This window comes from Monodon monoceros, unplaced genomic scaffold (assembly GCF_005190385.1).
Source record: "Monodon monoceros isolate NGI ecotype Baffin Bay Population unplaced genomic scaffold, NGI_Narwhal_1 Super_Scaffold_7, whole genome shotgun sequence".
NCBI lineage: Eukaryota > Metazoa > Chordata > Mammalia > Artiodactyla > Monodontidae > Monodon > Monodon monoceros.
Genome location: NW_021703784.1, coordinates 69,040,958 through 69,056,489, shown reverse-complemented (window position 1 = coordinate 69,056,489; position 15,532 = coordinate 69,040,958). Strand labels below are relative to the sequence as shown.

The 15,532-nt window shown below is 37.8% G+C and overlaps 1 protein-coding gene across 2 annotated transcripts in view; it reads left to right on the top strand.

Moving 5' to 3' along the window:
- Window positions 1-15,532, top strand: part of PIK3C2A (phosphatidylinositol-4-phosphate 3-kinase catalytic subunit type 2 alpha) — a 103,218-nt gene that overhangs the window by 28,840 nt on the left and 58,846 nt on the right. Inside the window, exons 2-3 of one of the 2 annotated variants that reach the window (XM_029207905.1) lie at window positions 195-1,334; window positions 3,985-4,050. In XM_029207905.1, coding sequence (XP_029063738.1) covers window positions 261-1,334; window positions 3,985-4,050 — 1,140 coding nt within the window. In that variant the 5' untranslated portion in view covers window positions 195-260. The remainder of the gene's footprint in view (window positions 1-194; window positions 1,335-3,984; window positions 4,051-15,532) is intronic. The other variant, XM_029207906.1, reaches the window with a different exon arrangement.

The following is a 15,532-nucleotide window of genomic DNA, read 5'->3' as shown; positions in this document are numbered from 1 at the left end:
AAACGTGTCTCTTAACCCAACAGTGTATAAGGTGTTTTAAAAGTGTTCCTTCACCAAGATTTTCCCTATTTCATTTCATTTCGTGGTATGTTTGTAAGTGGCATTAAATCCTAAATCATATGTAGTAGGTTACAAACAAAACAAATTTGTGTTTTAAAAATCTAATCGAGTGTTATATTTATTTTTATGTGCAGGTCTTGCTATTTTGGAAGCTACAAGAAAAAAAATAGATTGGAGAAGGTTTGGTCTTTTAAGTGGACATGGCTCAGATATCCAACAACAATGGGTTTAAGCAGTGTTCATCTTCACATCTGGAACCAACAAGAACAAAAGATGTGGGCAAAGAAGAAGCATTACAGATGGAAGCAGAGGCTTTAGCAAAACTGCAAAAGGATAGACGGGTGACCGATAACCAGAGAGGCTATGAGTGGTCAAGCAGCACCAGACAAAAAGCACAAGTTTATAGCAAACAGGATTATGATCTCATGGTGTTTCCTGAATCAGATACCCAAAAAAGAGCAGTAGATATTGATGTAGAAAAGCTTACCCAAGCTGAACTTGAGAAACTATTGCTGGATGACAGTTTCGAGACTAGAAAAACACCTGTATTGCCAGTTACTCCTGTTCTGAGCCCTTCATTTTCAGCACAGCTGTATCTTAGACCTGCTATTCAGAGAGGACAGTGGCCACCTGGATTATCTGGGCCTTCCAGTTACTCTTTACCTTCTGTTTACCAGTCAACTTACAGTAGTAAACAGACTGTATTCCAAAATGGCTTCAATCCAAGAATGCCTACTTTTCCATCCACAGAACCTATATATTTAAGACTTCCAGGACAGTCTCCATATTTTTCATATCCTTTAACACCCACCACACCCTTTCATCCACAAGGAAGCTTACCTATCTATCGTCCAGTAGTCAGTCCTGACATGGCAAAGCTGTTTGACAAAATAGCTAGTACATCAGAATTTTTAAAAAATGGAAAAGCAAGGACTGATTTGGAGATAACAAATTCAAAATCTACTATCAGCAATCTACAGGTGTCTCCAAAGTCTGAAGATATCAGTAAGTTTGACTGGTTAGACTTGGATCCTCTAAGTAAGCCTAAGGTGGACAGTGTAGAGGTATTGGACCATGAAGAAGAGAAAAATATACCAGGTTTGCTAGCAGACGATCCTTGGGATGCTGTTCTTCTTGAAGAGAGATCACCAGCAAGTTGTCACCTTGAAAGAAAGGTGAATGGAAAATCTCTTTCTGGGGCAACAGTAACAAGAAGCCAGTCTTTAAATATTCGAACAACTCAGCCTACAAAAGTCCAGGGCCAAATATCTCAGGTATAGTCTTTTCTTACTCACTTCTCAAACTTAGTGTAACAGAGAATTCATATTTGTGTACATAATTTATTTGGTAAAAGAAATGTTTTTTATGTTGAATCTTGTTTTCTTAAGTATACTGTGAATGTTAGATTGTGTGGAAAAGGATTAAATGTGTTTAGGCAAATTGATAAAATTTTTTTTAAATTAAAAATTAAAAAAAAATATTTTGGCTGTGGTGGGTCTTTGTTGCTGCATGTGGGCTTTCTCTAGTTGCGGTGAGCAGGGACTACTCTTTGTCACAGTGCACAGGCTTCTCATTGTGATGGCTTCTCTTGTTGCAGAGCATGGGCTCTAGGCACGCAGGCTTCAGTAGTTGCAATGTGTGGGCTCAGTAGTTGTGGCATGTGGGCCCTAGAGTGCACGGGCTTCGGTAGTTGCGGCTCATGGGCTAAGTAGTTGTGGTGCGCAGGCTCTAGGGCGTGTGGGCTTCAGTAGTTGCGGCACGAGGGTTCAGTAGTTGTGTCTTGTGGGCGTAGTTGCTCTGCGGCATGTGGGATCTTCCCAGACCTGGGATTGAACCCGTGTCCCCTGCAGATTCTTAACCACTGCGACACCAGGGAAGTCCCAGGCAGATTGAAAAATTGCTTACTATTAATATTATCTTTTCTAGGATTGTGGATTTTGAAAACCTATAATCAAGGATCTGGCTTTCACTGATAGGCATTAAAAATAATTTTTATCTGTCTCTCCTTGTCCATTCATTATATGTAGTCCTACTTTCTTTTCCTTATTGCCTTTATTTTTCAGGGTAAATAAGGAATTTTGGTTTTTAACCCCATTATAGAAATTCTCATGTATATTGTTTTGTTGTTTTTAACCATGAATGAATGAATGAGTAGAAGAAAGGGAGGGAGGGAGGAGGGAAGGAAGGAAGTGAGGGAGGGAGGAAGGAAGGAAGGAAGGCCCCAGAGAGATGGGAGAAAAGCCATTTAAAGGACTCTCTTTAAACACCTGTATTGATATTAGTGAAGAAAAGAACTGTAGTCTATATAGCATAGTTGCTGAGTTCATATAGTCTTACTGTCTGAAAAAATTAGTTAAGGGTGCCTGGGACAGAATGTCTTCTCTTAGAAGAGAGGCAGCAGGGTTTAGACTTTTCCTTTCCATAGATAGTATACCACTGAAGATTTGTATTTTGCTCTTACGGTATCTGTGGATTCTAGGAATGTTTAAGCCTCATTCTTACCTTAATGTGAATCATATCATTCAGCTAATTAGATCAGCATTTGGCTACTGTTTAGGCACTGAGATTCAACTAGCATTTAGGGGAGGATAAGCAAATTTTGCATGATTTGGATGGGTTTATGTTGAATTGTTGATTCTTAAAAACCATTTTAGATGTCTTGGGAGAAAAAAGCAGATATTAAGAAGGTTAAGAAAAAAGGATGAGGATTTCTTTGGATAACACAATCAGAACCCAGAAAAATCTTAACCAGTGCAGTGTTTTCCAAATGTATTTTGACTACAGCTCCCCACTAAGAAATACCTGTTATTAAGGTCTCTTAAGCTTTTCAGTACTGTTTACAAATTTAGGAACAGAATTTCTTAACACCTTTCAATTTAAAAGTCACAGGTTAATTTCACAGTTTAAATTGGAATCATAAATATTTATTCTAATGTCATATTATTTACTATTAATATTCTATGTCATCTTGTCATGATTTTTGTCTTTGTATTTACAAATAACAGTCATTTCCTAAAGTATTTGAAAGGAGAAGGGAAAACTTTAAGCCAAATCAGGAAGTGTGGGCGGGGGACTTATACCTAGTAGTGGAGCTGCTGGTTATTCTATGCTTAGCTTTTTGAGGAACCAGCAAACTCTTTTCCATAGTGGCTGCATCATTTTACATTCCCCCCAGCAATGTATGAGAGTTCCAGTTTCTTCACATGCTTGCCAACACTTGTTATTTGACAGTTTTTTTGGATTATAGCCATTCTGATGGATGTGAAGTGATATCTCATTGTGATTTTGATTTCTCTGTTGACTAGTGGTGTTGAGTATCTTTTCATATGATTATTGGCCACTTCTGTATCTTTTTCGAAGAAATGTCTATTTGTCATTGGCCATTTTAAAAATTGGGCTGTTCATAGCTTTATTCATAATAGCCAAAAAGTGAAACAACCCAAAATGTCCATCAGCTGATGAATGGGTAAAAGCAAAAGCGGTATGTCTGTACAATGGAATATTATTCACCCATACAAAGGAATGAAGCCCTGATATATGCTGCAACATGGATGAACCTTGAAAACATTGTAAGTGAAAGAAGCCAGACACAAAAAAACATGTATGGTTCAATTTATATGATATGTCCAGAAAAGGCAAATCCACAGAGAAAGAAAGCAGATTAGTGTTTGTTGGGGGCGGTTGGAGGAAAGAGGGAATGGGGAATGGTTGCTTAATGGGTACAGGGATCTTTTTGGGGGGGGGGTGATGAAAGTGTTCTGGAATTAGAACATTTCAGTGTTCTTACCATAGTGGTGATGGTCACATACCATTATGAATGTACTGTGAGCCAACAAATTGTACATTTTTAAATGGTTAATATGGCAGTTTTTATGTTCTATGAACTTTACCTCATTTTTTTTTTTTTTTTTTTTTTTTTTAAAGGAAGACACTGGTCCCCCTGATCCTCCCATCCTGCTCAGGCCAGGTTACTGCCGGATTCATATTTGGGTCAGTGTTCCAATAGAGAGATCCCTCTCTAACTGTGGATCTCCTTTTTATGGATTTAGCATGAGGGCATGGTGTTTGACACCATGTGGTCTGGATTAGGGGTATCAGAAGTAGTTTGGGAAGGGCAGCTGCCAGTAACTGGAGATCTCAGGAGCTAGGGAAAGTTGCAGTCTCTGCTATCAGGGAAAAAGAAGCCCCTGGTCCTAAAGGGAGCTGAGTTTAGGCTCAGCCCTCCCATTGGTAGAAGGCAGAGCCCCTGATTGTCCAGGCAACCCAGAGTGAGCATCCAGGTCACTTTCAAATAATCCTCCTGCTCCTTGCATCACACCTTCATGGGTATGCATTTGCACCTCTACAATATATGCATTGTAGCCACAATACATAGATTATCTTGAATTTAATAAAATATTTATAAATGACTTTGGTTTATTTCATAATCTCTGTATCTCTAATTCTAACTTTCCCAGCAGTAGAAATTCATTTATTCACTAAGGGAAATAGATTATTCCAGATGAGCTGAAATTACCATTCCAGGTGAACTCTGGTTATCATCTTAAACAAGTTGAGGTTTCTGGGTCTACCAGAATTACTTGCTATCAATGATCCAAGACTGGACTCAGAACCTAAGAGCTACATACTTTTTATCTGTGCTGTAAATGTTCAAACTGAACTCTTTTTTTATAATCACTGAGACAATAGAGAGTTCCTAAGAATCCTGTGAGATCAGAGTGACCCATACCTATTTCACAGTTGAAGAAACTGAAATGTGAAGAAGTTAAGGAATTATTAATTTTTTCATGTAATAATGGTATTGTAATTAGTTAAATGAACTCGTATTTTAGAGATATTTAAGATGATAACCACAGTTATCTAGTCTAACCAACTTTATTTCATGAATGAAGAAACTTAGATCCAGAGGGTGACTTATCTCCAATTAATATTTTCTTCCTCAGTTTGTTTGTAACTTAAAACCTGTGGCATAGATTGCCAGTGCTTTTGCTGCAAAACACTTGCTTCCTTTCCCTGTTGCCCTCTGTAGTTTAGACTGGTCACTTCTGGTTCAACCGATGTTTTCTCCACCCTTTCCTTTGGTGGGGGCAGGGCTGTGATACTCACTTATATCCCTTTCATTGTCTCTCTGCATACATCTTTTCCTACTCATTTTTAATATTTGTCACAGTATCATCTTGATATTTTCCCTATTTGGGGTACTTTCAGAAATCATCTTGCAGGACTGATGAGTATAGGTAGTTTCCTAAAGATAAGAAAAGAATTCCCCTAACAAGATCTGGGAAATCAGATCACATGGGAGTTGCAGAGAATTATTGCTTGTTCAAACTCTAGGAATTAGGCTTCTAGGCAAGTTTTAGCAGAAACATGTTCTTAGATTTTGTTTAAAGTACAGGGGGAAGGATCAAGGAGTAATCAAATTGGTTGCGAGAGACATGAGTCAAAGCCAGGTAAGCAAAAATAACATGACTTGATCAGCTGATCAATCAGAGACGGGAGCTAGATTACTACAGTGTACATCAGTAGCTTTACTAAATGGCACAGTGTCTGAATTGACGTGGCTTAGGCTCCTTAAAGGAGTTTAACTGTGGTATGGCTGAGGAGGTATGTAGTTGTTGATCATTCTGTTATACTCTGCTCTTTTATTTTTTTTATTTTTTAATAAATTTATTTATTTATTTTTAGCTGCTTTGGGTCTTCGTTGCTGTGCACGGGCTTTCTCTAGTTGCGGCTAGCGGGGGCTATTCTTCGTTGTGGTGCGCGGGCTTCTCATTGCGGTGGTTTCTTTGCAGAGCACGGGCTCTAGGCACGCAGGCTCAGTAGTTGTGGCTCGCGGGCTCTAGAGTGCAGGCTCAGTAGTTGTGGCACATGGGCTTAGTTGCTCCGTGGCATGTGGGATCTTCCCGGACCAGGGCTCGAACCCGTGTCCCCTGCATTGGCAGGCGGATTCTTAACCACTGCGCCACCAGGGAAGTCCCCTCTGCTCTTTTAAAACCCCATGTAATAATTATGTTTGAGCACCACATTCTAAAAGGGACCAGTGGTAGACTAGAGTGTGTCTTGAGAAGACTACAGTGTTCAGGATCTAGAAGCTATGCTATTTAAGGAACTGTTGAAAAGATTGGAGATATTTTGCCTGAAGAAGCGAATATTAATTGGAGCTAATTCACACTCTGAATCTGAGTTTCTTCATCTATAATATAAAGTTAGTTGGACTAGGTAATTTCTGAGACCCTTTCAGGAATAATATTTAAAGTTTGGAAAGTTGCCCTGTAAAAGAGGAAGTTGACTTTTTTTCTTTTAAAGTTTTATGTTTGGGACATAGGTTCTCAAAGCAGTTCAGGAAGTAGAATACCTGAAAATCATGGTATTCTTGTAAAACAAAGGTGAAATAGTTATGTTCTAAGTTTTCCAATACATTAAGTGCGTTGCTTTGTGCAAATTACATGGTACGTTGTGCTAGATTTTGTTTTTGTTTTTGCGGTACGCGGGCCTCTCACTGTTGTGGCCTCTGCCGTTGCGGAGCACAGGCTCCGGACGCGCAGGCTCAGCGGCCATGGCTCATGGGCCCAGCTGCTCTGCGGCATGTGGGATCTTCCCGGACCGGGGCACGAACCCGTGTCCCCTGCATCGGCATGCGGACTCTCAACCACTGCGCCACCAGGGAAGCCCTGTGCTAGATTTTAATAGACAAGTGGTAGCAGGTGTAAAAGTTAAAATAACCTTTCATAGAAAGCTTAAAATTACGCAAATCCTATTTGTTTATATTTTTCTCTATGAATTGAGAAATTCAGTTTAGTAACTTAGTTTTAAAATTCATTGTCCCAAAAAGTAGAACAAGGACCAATGGGGAATAAAACTCAGAGGCAGATATACAGTTAAATATCAATAAAGGAACTTATAAATAGCCATTTGGTAATGGTTCCTCTCAGGTGGTCATTGCATAGTTATTGGAGGTCTTTAATCAGAGGTTTAGTGTGCACTTGTTACAAATGCTATAAAAGGATTTTTATTTTCAAAGAAAAGTTCTAAGCCCTTTTATCAACACTAAAATTTCACCATTTTGTTTGTGTACAAGAAGATAAAGTTTGGTTTGATTTAGACCAAAAGGGGGAGGTAAACAGAACACTAATAATAGGCTGATTTAAGAAGCCTGTGACACAAACATTGGCGTGGAACTTTTAATTTTTCACACACCATTCATCTCTATTTAAAAACTTTTCCCTGAGGTTCATATTTTTTGTTGGAAAATAAGATTGCAGTGCCTATTCTTTATAATTACTTTACATACTTAAGTGTTCATTTCCTGTAAGAATTTTATGCTTTGTGGTAAAAACTCTGAAGGGTATTTTTCTTCTCACTCAGCAGTCTTACTTCCTATTTCCTTCTAGTGTCTTTTGTTCATAATAATCTAAATACTTCAGTTCAAATTTTTGTTTTCAAAACCAGGAAAAGGCATAGACTTATGCCTTAAAACTGTCTTCTGGCAATTTAAGTTTAAATCACACTTTTAGTTAATAGCTATAATTTAGCTACTTTGAATAGATCCCAAAGATTTTAGTAGTGAATGAAATTATTTTCATAGAAATGGTTTTGCAAAGTTCTGTGGCTATTGACTTTTTCTAAAAGTTGATTATATTAACACTATAAACATGTGTATCCCCATTAGCACAATGTCTAACGTTAATTTTAAAGAAGAGGTAAAGTTGAATAAAATGTGGTTTTTCATTGTCTAGCTGAATATAGTACATTAGTTGAGTAGATTACTGAAGTCTCTATAAAATTTTGGTAACGAAGTAACCAACTTTGTTCTGAAAAGCAGCTGATATGTTTATATTTAATGCTTAAAATACATTTATTGAAAACTTGGTGTTCCATCTAATTTCTGGGGTAAGATGGCATGAACCTGGGACTTGTTTAGGTGTAAAGCTTTCCCATATTTTTTTTTTTTGGACATGGTTTCATTTTTTTTTAATTAATTAATTTTTGGCTGTGTTGGGTCTTCATTTCTGTGCGAGGGCTTTCTCTAGTTGCGGCAAGCGGGGGCCACTCTTCATCGCGGTGCGCGGGCCTCTCTCTGTCGCGGCCTCTCTAGTTGCGGAGCACAAGCTCCAGATGTGCAGGGCTCAGTAGTTGTGGCTCACGGGCCTAATTGCTCTGCAGCATGTGGGAGGATCCTCCCAGACCAGGGCTCAAACCCGTGTCCCCTGCATTAGCAGGCATATTCTCAACCACTGCGCCACCAGGGAAGGCCCTCCCATATTCTTATAACTGCTTTATAGAGTATGCACTGATAAGTTTTTGTGAATTATTGCAAACCTGCATCACTTTCCTTAAACCCTTAATTTACCCTTTCCACCTCTCCTTGACCTCACTACCTTTTTAAAAAATTGAATTATAATTGACCTACAGCACTGTTAGTTCCAGGTGCACAACATAATTTAGTGACTTGGCATTTCTGTACATTACAAAATGATCACCATGGTAAGTTTAGTTACCATTTGTCACTATGCAAAGTTATTACAATATTATTGACAGTATTCCTCATGCTTTACATTTATCCCCATGACTCATTTATTTAGTAACTGGAAGTTTGTACCACTTAATTTCCTTCACCTATTTCATTCCCCCACTCCCAACCCCCACCCCTGACCTCCCCTCTGTTCTTTTTCTTCTTCTTTTTTTAAAAAACATATTTATTTAGGCTGTGCTGGGACTTAGTTGTGGCATGTGGACTTCTTAGTTGTGGCATACAAAGTGTTAGTTGCAGCATGCATGCAGTATCTAGTTCCCCGACCAGGGATCGAACCTGGGCCCCCTGCACTGGGAGCATGGAGTCTTACCCACTGGACCACCAGGGAAGTCCCTCCCCTCTGTTCTTTATATCTATGAACCTGTTTCTGTTTTGTTATATTTATTCATTTGTATTGCTTCTTAGGTTTCACATATAAATGAAATCATACGGTATTTCTCTGTCTGACTTATTTCAGTTAGTATAATAACCTCTAGGTCCATCCATGTTGTCCCAAATGGTGAGATTTCTTTTCTTTTTTTAATGGCTGAGTAATATTCCATTGTATGTGTATACCACATCTTCTTTATCCATTCATCTGTCAGTAGACACTTAGGTTGCTTCCATATCTTGGCTGTTGTAAATAATGCTGCAGTGAACATAGGGGTGCATGTATCTTGTCAAATTACTGTTTCTGTTTTCCTCAGAAAAATACCCAAAAGTGGAATTGCTGGATCATATGGTAGTTCTATTTTTAATTTTTTGCGGAAAAAAATACTGTTTTCCATAGTGGCTGTATCAATTTACATCCTGCCAGCAGTGCACTAGGGTACCCTTTTCTCCACATCCTCACCAGCACTTGTTATTTGTTGTCTCTTTGACAATAGCCATTCTGACAGGTGTGAGGTGATACTTCATTGTGGTTTTGATTTGCATTTCCCTGCTGATTAGTGATGTTAAGCATCTTTTCATGTGTCTGTTGGCCACTATACCTTCTTTTGAAAAATGCCATTTTTTAAATCAAATTGTTTTTTTGATATTGAGTTGTATGAGTTCTTTGTATATTTTGAATATTAACCCCTTATCAGCTGTATCCTTTACAAATATCTTCTCCCGTTCAGTAGACCACCTGTTCATTTTGTTGATGTTTGCTTTGCTGTACAAAAGCTTTTTAGTTTGGTGTAGTACCATTTATTTATTTTTGCTTTTGTTTCCCTTGCCTAAGGAGACATATTCAAAAAAATGTTGCTAAGATTGATGTCAAAGAGCATACTGCCTGATTTCTTCCAGAAGTTTTATGGTTTCAGGTCTTACGTTTAAGTCTTTAATTTATTTTGAATTTAATTGTGTATATGGTGAGAGAAAGTCCAGTTTGATCCTTTTTCATGTAGCTGTCCAGTTTTCCCAGCACCATTTCTTGAAGAGGCTATCCTTTTCCCCATTATATATTCTTGCCTCCTTTGTCATAGGTTAATTCACCATGTAAGTGTGGGTTTATTTCTGGGCTGTCTGTTCTGGTCCATTAATTGATGTTTCTGGTTTTGTGCTGGTACCATACTGTTTTGATTACTGTAGCTTTGTAGGATAGTTTGAAATCAGGGAGCATGATACCTCCAGTTTTGTTGTTCTTTCTCAGGATTGTTTTGACTATTGGGGGGGTCTTTTGTGTTTCCACACACATTTTAGAATTGTTTGTTCTAGTTCTGTAAAGAATGCCTTTGGTTTTTTTTTTTTTTTTTTGACTGCGCTGCACAGCATGCGGGATCTTAGTTCCCTGAGCAGGGATCGAATCTGTGCCACCTGCAGTGGAAGCTCAGAGTCTTAACCACTGGACTGCCAGGGAAGTCCTGCCATTGGTATTTTGTTAAGGATTGTATTGAATCTGTAGATTGCTTTGGGTATTATGACCATTTTAACAATATTAATTCTTCCAATCCATGAATACAGTATATATTTCCACTTGTGTCATCTTCACTTTCTTTCATTGGTATCTTATAGTTTCCCGAGTACAGGTCTTTTACCTGTATTGGTTAGATTTATTCCTAGGTATTTTATTATAATATTTTTGACACAACTGTAAATGGGATTGTTTTCTTAATTTCTCCTTCTGCCAGTTCTTGTTAGTGTATAGAAATACAACAGATTTCTATATATCAATTTTGTATCCTACTGAATTCATTTATTAGGTCTAACAGTTTTTTGGTGGCATCTTTAGGATTTTCTCTGTATCATATGTCATATGCAAACAGTGACAATTTTACTTCTTCCTTTCCAATTACTTTTTTTTTTTTTTTTTTTTAAATAGTGAAGTTATGGTTATTCTTTGTATGCACTTGCCCACCTCAGATTTATTTGCCTCTTCTTTCTGGTTTGGAGGGAAGAGATATTCCTTCTCTTTTCCCGAACTTAACTCTTTCACCTCTTTTCTTGTTCCTGTCTCCCCAAAGTATTTTTTACGATTATTCTTCAAAGTGGAATTTGTACTTACTGCTTTTCCAGTCCCTCAACATCCTCTCTTGTTCCTACCATATTGCAGAAACTTGTTTCTGGTAGTATGAATACTAATTGCCAATCTAGTGACCATACTCACTGTCCATCCTTATTGCTTCATTTGCAACAATTGACCACGTTCCTTTCTTGAAACTTCTCTTGTATTGCCGTAGTTAAATCTACTTCCTAGTTTTCCTCCTGTAATCTTTGAATTGTTTTCCTTGTCTAGTTTCTAAATATAGGCACTCCCCCAAGGTTTTGTTTTTGGTTGTTTTTAATATATCTGTTCTCTCTCGGTCAGTGCTTTATTCTTGAGGCTCTGAGATAGAGTTTGAAAGCTACTGATCTAGACTCCTTGGCTGTGTATGGTTGAGATGCAGTGATGATTAATTTTATGTGTCAGTTTGACTGGGCTATGGGGTGCTCCGACATTTGGTCAGACATTATTCTGGGTATGTCTGTAATGATGCTTCTGGATGAAATTAATATTTGAATTTGTAGACTGAGTAAAGGCAGATTGCTCTCCCTAAAGTGGTGGGCCTCACCCTAACAGTTGAAGGCTTGAATAGAACAAAAGGGCTGACCCTACCACCAAAAAAGGGGAATTCCTTCAACTTGACTGTCTTTGAGTTGGAACATTGGGGTTTTTTCCCTGACTTTGGGCTCAAACTGAAACATTGGCTTTTCCTGGGTCTTAAGCCTGCCATACTCAGACTTAGAACTATAACATCAGCTCTCTTGGGTCTCCAGTTTGCAGACTGCAGGTCTTGGGACTTGGCATCCTTTATAATCACATGAGCCAATTTCTTATAATAAATCTCTCTCTCTCCATTCTTATGTGTATAAAGAGATGTCCCAGCTTGATGTCCAGTAGGTGCAGTCCCTTAGGTATTCCTCAGCCTCCTGAAGAGACTTTCCTTTTGATGGAACTTAGACCCAAAATCCGTTTGGTTGGGATATTGCTCTGTCAGTGATCCTGATAGATGCTGACAACAATTAGCAGAGAGAAATTTCCCTGTAGAAAAGTGCAGAAATTGGATGATTCCCAGTTCTTTGTCTTTAGCTCTGGAATAGAATTTTGTAATAGAGTATTTCTAGATGATGACCAAACATCTCCATGGATTTCCAAACCCAAAATATTTACTAGAGAACTCAGTATCTTCCCCCACAAACCTCTTTGTTTCATATATTGGATAATGACATTAGGGATTTTTTCTTATTATCATTTGCCTCTTTCATTCATTGAAAAATATTTGAGGGGACTTCCCTGGTGGTCCAGTGGGTAAGATTCTGCACTTTCAATGAAGGGGGCCCTGGTTGGGGAACTAGATCCTGAATACATGCCGCAACTAATAGTTTGTATGCCGCAACTAAGAAGTCCGCATGCCACAGCTAAGAAGCCCACGTGCTGCAACTAAAAGATCCCGTGTGCTATAATGAGGATCCTGCATGCCACAACTAAGACCCGGCAAAGCTGGGTCTTAAATAAATATTAAATAAATGTTTAAATATTAAAAGAAAAGAAAGGCTCTTATTAAAAAAAATTTTTTTTTAATTTGAGGACAAAATGTGTGGGCTACAAATATTAACCATTCACAGACCTCATCCTTAAAGAACTCGGGTTAGAAGGGGGAGACAAAATGTATGTGCATATAACTGCAGTATGTAGTAGAAAGCCAGGAGTGCTGCATAAAAGTTTGTGCAAGATGAGTGGAGGAAAGAGATGATTTGATGCTTAAGTTGTTTAGAGTTTGAGGAAGGGATCAGGAGCAAGAGTTGAGGGAATAGGTGTGAAATTTTTTAAAAAATTGTTTTTGGTTCCAGAAAGAGTGGAAAAAAACAAAAAAATGCTAATGTTAATGTACAGATGAAATCACTGGCAGCCCAGCTGTTGTTTACTTTGTGAGCAGAACATTTGTGTTAATTTTCCAGATTCTATTATTACCTTGATGTATGACTAGATAATTAGTTATTATAATCTATTTCTGTCACCATCATTTGAAACATAACTTGCTTGAAAGGACCTAATACATGAAAGGCACTGTAAAAACTACTTTTTTGATTTAAAAAAAAAAAGCATCTAGAAATGCCACTAAGGAGATTCAAAATCTATTAATAAGTGGAACATGAAAAACAGAGTTAAAGAAGGAAAGATGGTTACTAGGTCAACAAAAATACGAATTTTTTATAGCATTGCTCCTGCAAAGGTCACAATGCTGTTTTTCTCTCGTGTTTTAAAGGGTTTTTTTCCAGGAGACTTTGTTGTGAGGTACTAGAATGGCATAGTGAATAAGTTAGGTTGCCTGGGTTGAAATCCTAACTCTGATTGTATTAGTCATGTGACCTCATGTGCCTCATTAACTTCTCTGTGCCTCATTTTTTAATTTGTAAAATGGGGATAATAGTAATGTTACCCACCTACTAGAGCTTTGTGAGAAATAAATAATATATACATACATATATATACACACACACACATACATACATGACTAAATTTCTTACAGCAGAACCTTACATGTAAGAAATGCTCAGTAATTGCTAGATATATTTTTGTGTGGTAAAATACATATAACAAAATTACCAGATTAACCATTTTAAGGTGTACAGTTCAGTGATATTAAATATATTCACATTGTTGTGCAACCATCACCACCAACCATCCCCATAACTTTTCATCTTGTAAAACTGAATCTCTATACCTATTAAGTAGTAACTCTCCATTCTCCCCTCCCCCTGGCAACCACCATTCTACTTTCTGTCTCTATGATTTTGAATACTCTTAAGTACCTCATATAAGTGGAATCATGTAATATTTGTCATTTTGTGACAGTCTTATACACTTATCATAATGTCCTCAAGGTTCATCCATATTGTAGCATATTGTAAAATTTTCTTTATTTTTAAGGCTGAATAATATTCCACTGTATGCCTCAGTTTGCTTGCTTTTCCAAAAATTCATCTGTTGGTTTATACTTGGATTGCTTCCATGTTTTAGCTATTGTGAATAATGCTGCTATGAACATGGGTGTAAAAATATCTCTTTGATACCTGCTTTCAATTCTTTTGGGTATAGACCCAGAAGTAGAATTGCTGGGTCATATGGTAATTCTATTTTTAATTGTTTGAGAAACCACCACATCGTTTTACACAGTGGCTACACCATTTTACATTACTACCAACAGTGCCCAAGGGTTCCAGTGTCTTCACATCCTTGCCAACATTTGTTGTTTTCTGGGTTTTTTTGTTTGTTTGTTTGTTTTTGTGGTACGCGGGCCTCTCATCATTGTGGCCTCTCTCGCTGCGGAGCACAGGCTCCGGACGCGCAGGCTCAGCGGCCATGGCCCACAGGCCCAGCCGCTCCGGGGCACGAACCCGCGTCCCCTGCATCGGCAGGCGGACTCCCAACCACTGCGCCACCAGGGAAGCCCTGTTTTTTGTTTTTAATAGTAGCTATCCTAGTGAGTGTGAGGTGGTATCTCACTGTAATTTAGATATTATTTTTAATAATAATAATAATTAGAAAAAGACTTATTTTATAGAATCAGATATTAATTATGAAAATTACTGCTGTTCTTTTTAGGAGACAGTTGAAGGAACTACATAGTGCCTTATATTTTTTCATTGTTTTATGACTGCTATGGCAAATTCATTGGTTCTATGGAAGTAAATTTTAACTTGTTTTTAGAGGGAGCAGAACATTTAACAAATTGAACCAATGGTTGGGTTCCTTATGAACTGGATATAAAGTTTTACAAAAATATGAAATTCAGTTAAATTTGATTCTTGTCTTCAAGGAGCTTTCACATTAGGACAAATATAAAACAGGATGTAATGATACTGGTGTTTGATTCAGACTAAGTACTTAGAAATGCTAGGAGGGAAGAAATGTTTCATACTGAATATTCATAAAAGACATTGTAGATGAAGTGGCATTCCATTGGGCCTTAAAAAATTAATAGATCTTTGACTTGTGTTGTGAGGGAAGGTTAGGAGGAAGACATTGAAGACAAAGATTCAGAGGCAAGATAGTTCAGTTTGTGTTTCATAGGAACAGGATATGATTCAAACTAACTTGGACATAATATTCACTTGGGAAGTTCTGGGAAATACTATTGGATTAGATTGTGGCAGACTTGGAGTGGCAAACCAGAGGATTTCTTTAGAAGTATAAAAATCCATTTTTCAGGTAGTATGGTCTATTTGCTACAATACTTGTTTCTGTAACACAGATTAACTTCTGTAATTGGTAAATATGGGATTGATGCCAGTATAATGGGGAGGTAGCATTCGTTCAAAAATAATCTTTCCCAGCATATTAACATTTCAAAGCAATCTAGAACAAACTCTCATAATTAAAGGGAATATCTTAGTAATACAGGAAAATATTAGGAAAACACTGAAAGTCCTGCAGAAGTGAAAATGGTGGCTACAAGAACAGTTCCACATTCCACAGGGTTAAGCACTCTGATG